The 12186-nt window shown below is 37.8% G+C and overlaps 1 protein-coding gene across 1 annotated transcript in view; it reads left to right on the forward strand.

The window, feature by feature from the left end:
• Nucleotides 1-11988, forward strand: part of LOC107042268 (immunoglobulin domain-containing protein oig-4) — a 105597-nt gene extending 93609 nt beyond the window's left edge. Inside the window, exon 4 of the mRNA XM_015263266.2 lies at nt 11664-11988. Coding sequence (XP_015118752.1) covers nt 11664-11822 — 159 coding nt within the window. The 3' untranslated portion in view covers nt 11823-11988. The remainder of the gene's footprint in view (nt 1-11663) is intronic.
• Nucleotides 11989-12186: the final 198 nt, after the last annotated feature.

Here is a 12186-nt window from a genome sequence, read left to right on the forward strand (position 1 = left end):
TGACGAATGCCCCTGCAACCTTCCAGAGAGCGCTGGACAAAATCATTGGTCCAGAGATGTACCCCTACGTCAGCTTCTAAACGGGATTAACTAATTATCTCAGATGAAATTTGGTATTGTTTTGAAGTTGTGTGATTTTTTTCAGACTCTTCTCACCATTTTAATGCTTTATTTCACTAAATTCAGAAAATTAATTTAGTGAAATAACAATGCTGAGCCAGCATCAGCATGAACAGTAGAGTGGGCGAGGTCCACCAATGTCGGAGCAAAATCCATTTCCNGTTGCTTTCCATGTGGACATGTCTATCCACGGAAGGAAGATTCGCGGCCTAGTGGACTCAGGCGCGTCCCGCACCTTCGCCGCAGAAGCAGGGATCGAGCTGTTGAGCGAACTTGGCATAAGCGCGAAAAGAATCCCACCCAGAAGACTTCTGGTGGCAAACAGCCAGCTCGAAGTGGTGAAAGAAGCTTCCAAAATACCCCTGGTATTAGGGGAAAGAGAGATAACAGTAGAAACGCTCTGGATGGCCTCGCTGTCCGAGGATTTCATACTGGTATTAGACTTCCTGAAAGAAGCACGAATGGTCATAGATTTCTTCGACCAGTCCTGGTTCTTCAGAAACAAGCCTGAAGACTCGTTCAAGTTCGCAGCAGTCGAACGGCCTAAGGACACCTGAGGAAGGCCAACACAGCCTCCTCAAGAAGTTACTGGATTCAAAAATTCCAGCGATAGAGGGGGCTCCCCCGATCTCGAGGTTGTCTGCACATAAAATCGATGTGGAAGGTCATGAGCCGATACGGCAGCGAGTGAGAATGGTTTCCCATCACCTAAAACTGGCGATGTGGAAAGAAGTAGATGATATGCTGCGGGACGGCATCATTAAGCCATCAGAGAGCGATTGGAACAGTCCAGTCGTCATGGTGAAGAAGCCCAATGGAAAATATCGGTTCTGTATCGATTTCCGACGGGTAAATGAGGTCACGAAGAAGGATGCCTACCCTGTAGCTAACATGACAGGCATTCTGGACGAGCTAAGACAAGCCAATTACATCTCGACACTCGATCTGAGTTCGGCATATTGGCAGATTCCGCTGGCTGAAGAGGCTAAAGGAATCACGGCTTTCACGGTACCTGGAAGAGGGTTTTTCCAGTTCGAACACATGCCTTACGGCTTGACGAATGCCCCTGCAACCTTCCAGAGAGCGCTGGACAAAATCATTGGTCCAGAGATGTACCCCTACGTCAGCTTCTAAACGGGATTAACTAATTATCTCAGATGAAATTTGGTATTGTTTTGAAGTTGTGTGATTTTTTTCAGACTCTTCTCACCATTTTAATGCTTTATTTCACTAAATTCAGAAAATTAATTTAGTGAAATAACAATGCTGAGCCAGCATCAGCATGAACAGTAGAGTGGGCGAGGTCCACCAATGTCGGAGCAAAATCCATTTCCCTACTCTGGGTGTATACGGTAGAGGATAACTCGTCTACCCTGAGGACTTTCGTGGCGGGGCTAACAATGCCGAGCTAGCATCAGCATCAGCTCTGGGTGTATACGGCCGAATTCATTCCCTACTCTGGATACGGGAATGAATTCGAGAAGAACTTTTCTAAGCTGACGAATAATGTTATATTCGGAAAAACTATGGGAAATGCTAGAAAACAAAAAGATATTAAGATCGTCATAGCCCTGGTTGAAATCTTACATTGATCTGAATAATATGAAAACACCATAGTCAAAGAATGAATTCGAGAAGAACTTTTCTAAGCTGACGAATAATGTTATATTCGGAAAAACTATGGGAAATGCTAGAAAACAAAAAGATATTAAGATCGTCATAGCCCTGGTTGAAATCTTACATTGATCTGAATAATATGAAAACACCATAGTCAAAGAATGAATTCGAGAAGAACTTTTCTAAGCTGACGAATAATGTTATATTCGGAAAAACTATGGGAAATGCTAGAAAACAAAAAGATATTAAGATCGTCATAGCCCTGGTTGAAATCTTACATTGATCTGAATAATATGAAAACACCATAGTCAAAGAATGAATTCGAGAAGAACTTTTCTAAGCTGACGAATAATGTTATATTCGGAAAAACTATGGGAAATGCTAGAAAACAAAAAGATATTGAGATCGTCACACATTGGAGTGATCGATATGGAGCAAAAGCATTGATGGCAAAAACCAATTTCCATAGCTGTATGGTGTTTGATGGAGATATAGTTATTATTGAAATGAATCGAACACCCGTATATTTCAAGAAACCTATCCATTAGACCGTTTCACTTTTCGATCATGAGGTACTTTTTTCACCTCGTCGCATGAAAATTCATACATTTTTGGATGTAGAGGGACATCCATTCACCGGCTCACTGTCGGATAATTCTTCGCGCAGCTCATTGCCAAAAACTTTTTCCCATAAGAATAGCACGTGAAAATCAGTTTATTCGGAAAAACTCTCGAACTGCGTGATCGATTTCTATTTTATCACCATAATTATCTTCAGAATCTGTCAGGATATGTATCATCCAACAAGGGAGAGAAAAATAATTGAAAATAATGATTCAGGTCGACAACAAAAGTGATGAAAACACTCAAATTTTCTGAATTTAGTGAAATAAAGCATTAAAATGGTGAGAAGAGTCTGAAAAAAATCACACAACTTCAAAACAATACCAAATTTCATCTGAGATAATTAGTTAATTATTCTCAATTTTTTTATTACAATCACTAGATTTATTTCTTCTTTGACAATGCCTCCTTCGAAAAATCTTGATTTTTCTTTCGATAATCATGAACTACCTGCAAGAGGGACTGCTTCTGCGCCTCTTCTCGAGTGATACTGTTATTGTATTCCTCAATCAACTCTACCCCATGCTCGGCAGTATCATTCACCACCCTCAAATCTTTCAATACAATGACTGCCTTTTGATAACCCTCATCAGTTGACCATTGTCTTGGATCCCAATCCAGGAACTCACATGACAGACCTAATTGCTCAAATAGAAAAAGAGATCTTTGAGAGACGAAATCACTGAGGTTTTTACAACGTAATGATTTCAATTTCGCTTCTGTGACGACGAATCGCTTAGCATTGGTGCTGTTACTGACTCGTTCACGCATATATTTGACCATCTGAATTTTGTCATGAGATGAGACCGAATCATCAAACAGTGCCAGTCCAACCAGTTCTTCTGACAAATACCATAAATGTTACGATAATTTTGATCGAACTGCTACTGATACTCTCGTATTCATTATTTCGTGATCGATCAATGAATGCAATAGCTTGAGATCAGTATTTGGGGCCTTAATAGCAAGTGGTGCATTGAATCACGCCTGAATGTAAAATTTTACAATAAACAGGCAAATCTCTTAAAGTGCATTCTCTTCTCGACTTCCAAGAATGAATGCCTTCCTGAACAAATAAATTTTCAACGAATAGATCGCCTTCGACAAAAATCGTGCATGATGCATTGCCCCCGGTTTCTTGAAATTGTAATTTTCTGTCGGTGATTCTCCCAAAAAAATCTTTGCCAATTCCAACAATTCTCGATAGTCGCCTCTGGGTTGATGCATCTATAACATTAATTTAAAATTCATTTAAATGTGAATGTAATCATTCAGTTTCTATTGAACTGGTAATCGAATCCGGTAGCGAAACGGTGAACCGAGTTGGGGCGACTTGGTTCATAGCTGAGTTTTTGCGGGATCTCTCTGAATTTGGGAGTGATGATGAATTTTTCGTAATGACCTTTGAAAATGGATACGCTGGGACCAGTGGTTTTACCGAAATATAATTCGAAAAAAGCTCTCAATAACAGCTCATCAATGTGATGTCGGCACAGTATACATAGCAAAGGTCTACCCAGCGCTTTCTCGAGTAAAGCACAGCTTCGGTTATATCGTCCTAGAAAAAGGTCTCATGTCTAATACGCGACTAATAATGTCTCGATGTTTGGAATACAAATTGCTTACCCATATTCGTACTTGTCGTGTCAAAGCATAACTCTTTTACGCGATCTGTAACTTGGTAATCGTTAATCGTCTGAATAATTGCTTCTGCTTACTTGGCTCCAGTCCCAGAATCGAGTTTAGGTGTACGAAGCAATTGTTCTGTGTTCAATCCAGAGATGATAATTGGAAGTCGTTCGACAATTTCTGATCCTGAAATATCGGGGAGTAGTTTTCCGTCAAAATGCACTCCCAGAGATTCTGCAATTTTGAGTTTTTGTTCCAATTCTTGTACATATTCTGCTCGATGTTTTTCCCGTCTCCTGTGAATGGTACTGTAACTAAAATTGTAGTCATTCAAATTGAGACCGGCACTGACCAGTGCTGCTGCAATAATACGAGTGGCTTTTCTTCCACTTAAATTTGCACCATCTAGGGCATGCGAAACACTCAGGGTGATGATATCAATTTTTTTAGCAGGTGGAAGATCCAGCTCGTCCTCGAAATTTGAAATTATTCGTTTTATCTCACAAGTAACGTGAGAATCATCCAATTCCGTGCTCGACATCCAGGACATCCGATCAGTCAACTTATTCAATTCTAATCAGAATGAAATAAAAAAAAATGTAAAGAAATAAAATGTATAAGAAATGATACAAGCTAAAATCATATTATCGAAATATTTGAGGGGAAAGTAACTTTATTCGAAAAATACCTGTATCGTCTGCATCATCATTGTTATTAGCAATTTCATCGCCAGTCTCTTGTACTTCTTCCATTTGCTCAGGATTCATTTGGACCAAGAGATTATCAGACTGGCCAGGATCAGACGGCTCTTTGTAATAAACGAAATTCGGGTTTTTTCAATTATTTATTCATTTCGAAAACAAGTGACTTCATCCGAAAGTGTCGAGGTAAGTAAGTTGCAGTTAATTAGTTTGAATCAAGAAATTAGTTTATAGATATTTTTAGACTACCGGAGTTGAGAATATATGACTTAATCTATGAAATATAACTTGAGTCAACTCACCGGCCCCGTTGTTAGGGATATTATTTTCATCTTCGTGACTGACATCGGGATAACTGTGTTCCTGATCTTGTGGACCTCCTCTATTAATTAGTATAACATTTCCCTCAACATCATGAAGAATCTCTCAACCTGTGATAGACATTCAACTTGCGTTGGTCCTTCATTCAACGGAATTTCCAGGGTCGTCGAGAGCCGAACCGGGCCCCGGTAGAATAGTCCCTAACGGGCCCTTCTTCATATATAATATGAAATTGATAAGTAAAAATTATATGGTTCAAATAACATGGTTTTGGCGAAATCGTTACAATACTCACATAAATTTTACTAAAATCAATACACATTTGGTCTCGTTGAACTTAGATACAATGTTTACTTTGGTAAATTTTGTAGATTTGGTACGGTGAACTACACCTGAATAAGTGTTCAGGAATTAAATTACTCGAGGAAAACCTTGCGGGCTTTTTGTTCAGTGAACATTGAAATGACTGAGTCAAAATTTATGCTACGAGCCAACCTAGACTCCAATGCTAATGCTCCAAGACTTGTCAAGCGTTTCTGACCCATCGTAGAATGTAAAAATATTTTTACTCGAGAGAGGAGACTGAACGAACGTTCACCTTCGGCTACACTGACTGGAATAGAACAAAATATCCTGAGTGCTATGCAGACGTTGGGAAGCAGTACTTCTATCTTCAATTTGTAGAATTTATTCAACAGTCTCAATGGTGGTAGTGAATCTGGTCCCAAATTTGTTCCGTAGATAGCTTTGAGATGAATGATTTCATCGATTAAATCCATAGAGACGTCGATTTGATAATTCTCACAGAATGCTACTGCGTGTTCTCTGAGGTCTTCTTCAGTCAGCTCTCGATATTTCCACAAAAAGCTGAACTTAGTTTCATGGTCTTTCGCGGCCTCGAAACGTCTTGTCATGTTCCCAATCAAACAGTCCAGGCGGACGTAGAAAACTCCCTGTTTGAATTGAGTCTCAGGATCAGATGCAGTTTCTTCTGGATGCGATTCGTCAAACTGTCGCTTCCTAATTTTACGTCTCGTTTCTGCGAACGTATCTGAAAAGCCTCCATTTTCAGCTATAATTCTGCATTCCTGAAGAACTGCTGACCATTGATCCCTCAAAACTTTTAATTCCTCAATCAGGCTGCTTATGTTTTCCGTTTCCACATCCAGCGTTGCATCTCTAGCTTGGATAACAAGGCTTCGATGGTTGATTGCTGTTAAGACTTTGAGCCAAGTAGAGGCCAGGAGAGTACACTCGAACGTCTTCATGTACGTTTCAATACCTTGCAGATCGATCCTCATTTCCGCACTCAGATTCAAAAGCTTGACTTCTTCAATTGCTTTTATTAATGCAGGCATGTGGGCTGCAAAGGGTTTCACACTATCCACACGAGCAGACCAACGTGTTTGAGACATGCTGTGCAGGGAGCATTTTATTTTGTCCTGGAGAATCGATCATCTTTGAGGACTGCAATTGAAGATATTGTACAATTTTTGTGTGATTCCAAAAAAAGTAACGATTTCTGCACAACATTCAGCTGCATGAACGCTACATAGATTTAAACTGTGACAACCACAAGGTGGGAATGTTGCCAGTGAGTTATCCCTCAAGATGTGACTTTATGTTCCCTTGTAGCGACCACTCATATTACTGCCATTGTCATATCATTGCCCACGACAGTCGTCAAGTGGAATGTTGTGCTTTTGGAGTGTTGCAATCCACGAATTCCAAGAATTGCTCCTAGATTTCCCATTCCCCAGATTCCTTATTCAATAAAACGTAACGCAAAATGAAAACAGTCTGCAGTTGCTCAACATGGGCCGAATCAGGTGTTACACTGACGATAATTGAATAATACTTGACTGACTCTCTCTCGTTCTCTATAATGCGAACAATTTGAGTTGCACAACAGTCGATAAATTCAGTTTGCGTTTCAGAAGACAAATAATTAACTTGGAGTCGTTTCTTATTTGCTTGAGATTCCTTCACCCATTCCAAGTGTTCATGTAATAAAGGCTCATAATGAACAATTAATTCCAAAAGACCGAGAAAGTTGCCATTCTTTGGATCGCCAATTAAAGTATTATTCCCTCTAAATGCCAATCCCCTTTCTCTAAGGAATAAAACGACGTCCAGAATTCTGTAAAGTATCTTTCTCCAATGAGCTGCTTCATTTTTAATACTTTCCAGTAGAAGAAAATTCACCGATGTTGCACTTTTATTTCTCATTTCACATTGGCGCGACTCAACGTAACAAGCTCTGTGCTATTGACTGTTTTCATGCTCAGGAATTTTATCATGCAACTTCTTCCAATTTTTTTCTTTTTAATAACCGGTCATCTGTTAATGTCACCAATGCATTTTGTTCGGCAATATTGAATAATGCATTGATACGACGTTGAAAATCATCTTCTTTCTGTTTCTGAGTCAGCGAGTTCCGCCTAGAGCAATTCTTCCGGAGTGATTTCCATTCACCATAAACATTTTTCAGTGTTTTCATAATACTTTCACTTCTTCGTGTTGGGATCTGAGCTTTTTCCCAGAAAGTCTTTACTTCTTTGATTGTCTCTGATGAACATTTTGTAATAGGAAACTTCAACGTGGTATATTTGTAGAAGAAAACACTCAAAACCTGCTTAGTCATCGGCTGCTTGCAACCAACGATTTTTTCTTCTTCATAACCAACCAAATAAATCGCCTGTTTGAATTTCTTCATTTTTATTCCCACTTGTCAATATTTCAATTCATTTGTTTACAGCTTCGTGACTTTCGTCCTATGAAAAATAACTCAGACCCAAAAACAAACTTCAATGAAAACGCACGGACGTCACGGCACGATGTTAGCAATCGCTCACAGATAAGTCTAAACAAGCACTGACGGTAATGAATGGATATTAACGTGGAAAAACAATGAATACCGAATGAGTTGCAATTTTTCCCGAAAATTCCTGAATGTCTGCACCGTAATTTGCGAAGTGGTTAGCGTACAAGAGATCAAAACGAGTTCCATACACGACATGGGTTCAAATCCCGTGGGGTATTTTTTTTTATTCAATTTTTTCATTTGTAGATCAGTATTGCCGCTAGAACAGAGCTCCTACGACAAAGTAAATAGTGATAATAATATGAGAAATATCTGTGAGGCTGTAGAGGGAAATTTGAGTGGGGAGATCTGTTGGTTATTCAATTATTAGGCTCAGTAGAACTGGAATTCAACTGACCACAATGGAAAATAATGACACAATTATTTCGAATAAAATCCCACGAATTTTTGAAGTTGTATAATATTTTTGAGATTTTTTGTCTCCATTTTAATGCTTTATTTCACCAAATTCAGAAATTTTGAGTTTTTTCATCACTTTTGTTGTCTACCTCAGACATTATTTCCAATTATTTTTCTCTCCCTTGTTGTATGATATATATCCTGACAGATACTGAAGATAATTATGGTGATACAACAGAAATCGATCACGCAGTTCGAGTTTTTCCGAATAAACCGATTTTCACGTGTTATTCTGGTGGGAAAAAGTTTTTGTCAATGAGACGCGCAAAGAATTATCCGACAGTGAGCAGGTGAATGGATGTCACTCTACATCCAAAAATGTATCCGTTTTCATGTGACGAGGTGAAAAAAGTAGCTAATGATTGAAAAGTGAAACGGTCTACTATCCATATTGGATTTATGATCCTCGATTTATCAAAAACGATTATATATTACTTCTATCAGAACTATGTTAAGTCTAAATTTGGGGATTCAGCAAAACTGATATATACCGATACAGATAGTTTACTCTAGCTGCTTCAAGTACCAAATATCTAAGAGTCTATGAACCAAGACACATACATGTTCAAAACATCTGACTATAAAGAGAATAATGAGTATAGAATACCTCTCGCAAACAAGAAAGTATTAGGACTCATAAAGGATGAGAATAATGGTCGAATCACGGTTGAATTTGTCGGTCTACGAGCCAAAACATACGCATCTAGGATGTTGAATGATAAGAAAGCTAAGAAGAAAGCTGAAGGTGTTAAAGCTGCTACACTCAGGAAAAGCACATTCAATGATTATAAAAAATGTCTTTTCGGTAATGAGCACAGTGTCAGAAATCAGTACTTAATCCAGAGCAAAAAACATGAAGTGCACACAATCTGCTAACAGGAGGTGGTTTTGAGTTGGGAAAATGATAAGCATATGATTTCACTCCATACAACAGATACTCTATCTTGGGGGTATTTCAAGCCACTTGTGTAATTATATATATATTCTCAGATTGTTTCTCATAATGATAATAGTAATGGTAATAACGTACATATTTGAATAAATGAATAAATTTTTTCAACATTTAACGAAGTATTTCCATTTTTTTATGCATACTTATTTTCTCATAATTATCATACAGTTATCTTAAAACGAGTATTAAATAAATTCCTTCTATGTTCTTCTGATAATATAGCATACAATATTCTTTCACGAAAACTTATTCAACATTTAAAACGGTCATGATCTAGAGCGATTTCCTCCCATGGACCTCGGTTAGTAGATTGATAAGCATAGCCCCAATATATCATCAAATGAACTTTGAGTTCTGATTGGAATTGAACTCGTTTGATCCTTTCCGGTTGTCCTGTCTCCATTGTGGTATCATCCATAATTCTTTCCACTCGAGTAGAAATGAATATCTCCGAATTCAGGAGCATTGGAGAATGATTTAAATTCACAATGAACAAGATTCATTTCACCATTCAATTCTTGTGATTTTTGTATTATGGCTCCAAAGTGATTGCTCAGCAGCCAACAATAGTAACAGAATCTTTCTTTCTGATTCTTATTTCTGGAGCGCATATTCCAGAGATTACGTATTTCTTCAACAAATCTATCCAGTGGTGGATATTCCCAAGGTGCTACATTCAAGAACTTGCTAATAACATCATCCTCCGTGAGACAATATGGTGGAACTGACCGTAACCATTGAATTTCTTTAACAGTGACATCCGCTGATTCAATGTCCTGTAATTCGTAAAACTTCAATTTTAGTAAATTGTCGATGAAAACGGTGATGCTCATTAATACATGACCTCTAAAAGAACAATGTGAACAATCCTTTTTCTCAGTAGCCCGTTGGGATTTCACTGCTGCATAATTATTTTACAAACTATGTAAATCATCAACGAGCTTTTCTGTGAATATATAATCACGCTTTTCGAAATGGTTATCAATGATTGTATACTTGGTTTTTTTAGATTTAACCATTTCATTTCTTTACTAATCACCGAGCGCTTTCCCCCCTCAGTTACACGATTTAACTAATGGTTTGATGATTGATCATGAATCATAATCTGAATCAAGAACCCATTGTGACGGTGTAATCGATGTATCATCATGATGATGTTATTGATCATGCATAAGTCATCAAGATGATACAAATCTAGGAGTATCATAGTTCGTGCACATCTCAACAGAACTTACCCCCACCACGCGAATGAATGAGTCATCGGCCTAAGTGATGACATCATCCCCCTCGGACGTACAAATGCCAACAGGACATGGGGGGTTCTTCCACCGCGCGAATCGATGAATTATCCATCGTGTGAACATTAGGCAATCGTGGCGTCATCTATTTTTATAAAACCTCCTCTGGAAGCCGACATAATATTCGCGTATATTCCAGAAAAATTAAAATATCAATGACATCATTTTTTCACATGAATCTGTGAGCCATCATAGTATCATTTTCCATACAAGTTCCAACAGGAATTACAAGATACGCCTACTACGCGAATTAATGAGTCATCGGTCTGAGTGACTCACCGATGACGTCATCCGTCTCGAACTTTCCACGACTGTGGCGCCGCTTGGTGGCGGTTGGGCGAAATAGTGTTCAGAACCCGCCTAGCTACACTACTAATATACAGCTGCATGCTTCCAGTCGCTTAGTTGTTTGTAATGAAATAATTCTCTTTTACTTCACTCGTTACTGAAAATAATGATTTTCAGTTATTATTCATAAAGTAGTTAAACAATATTCGATTTTCATTATCGGCTCATTGAGAAACGATCAAGTGATGACGATTGCTACTACTTTTCGGGAATTGAATAATTTCGATTTTCAAATAAAATTACAAAACTAAATCAGCAGATATTTAGACTAATTGATTTTGAAAATGTAATCAGATTTTTCGCGTACTATTTCATTTAATCCTGAAGTCATGAAAAAAATATAATTTTCATTTAAAATTGTTAAAATACTGGAAAATGCTATAATTTGTATTGCAAATAGTAAAGTAATTAAGCAATGCAATATTTCAAGTACCCATTGAAAAGGTAATGAGTGAAAACAGTCAGTATCATTGAAAAAAGTATCGATTATTGTCGATCCCCGTCTCAATCGAAGATGGGATTAATACGAAGACCCAACTTCTCTACTATACCTTTCTAGGTTAGAAATATACTGTTCTATTACTTGGAAGAAAGGTCAATTTGAACATCAAAAACCCCGTTGATAAGAGTCTAGTAGGGAAAATTTTCTACAATTGTTATTGCATATTGAACAACTTATACAGACATACAGAGTTGAATTTTGCGATGAGATTCTCGAGAGATATAAAGTAATAAAAAGTGTACTTTCTGAGAATTTTGGTATTTATTAGGTTCACGAGTGGCAAGTACGGAATGACACCGTCAAATCAAAACTAGAAATCGACCCGGCTACACAAATGGACGCTGGAGTCTACGAGTGCACTGCTGATAACATGTACAGCATTGATAGAAGATCTTTCAAAACCGATTTTTCTATTGCTTTCGACTAACAGTCTTTAGCCTTTTTTTCTCAGACGAAATTTTCAAGATTTACAGTCAACCATGCAGCCTCAACTTTACTACGGCTTTGTCCAACTTTGAATTCACGTCAAATTTTATAGAATAGTAAAGTATTGTGACAAAATAAATGCATTATATGAGAATTGACTATATGAATTTCTTCTCAGATAAGAATAATATTGTCCTGCATCTTTTACCATTTTTTATCCGCTCCTTCAATAGCTTTTGTATACTGAAAAAAAAAATGAAAAAGTTAATTACGGCTAGAGACTTCAAACACTATCACATCTAGATAGGTACATGGTTTCTGGAGAGAGAGAGAGAGAGAGAGACAGAGAGAGAGAGAGAGAGAGA

Source organism: Diachasma alloeum, unplaced genomic scaffold, assembly GCF_001412515.2.
Source record: "Diachasma alloeum isolate Michigan unplaced genomic scaffold, Dall2.0 Dall_scaffold_00432, whole genome shotgun sequence".
Taxonomy (NCBI): Eukaryota; Metazoa; Arthropoda; class Insecta; order Hymenoptera; family Braconidae; genus Diachasma; species Diachasma alloeum.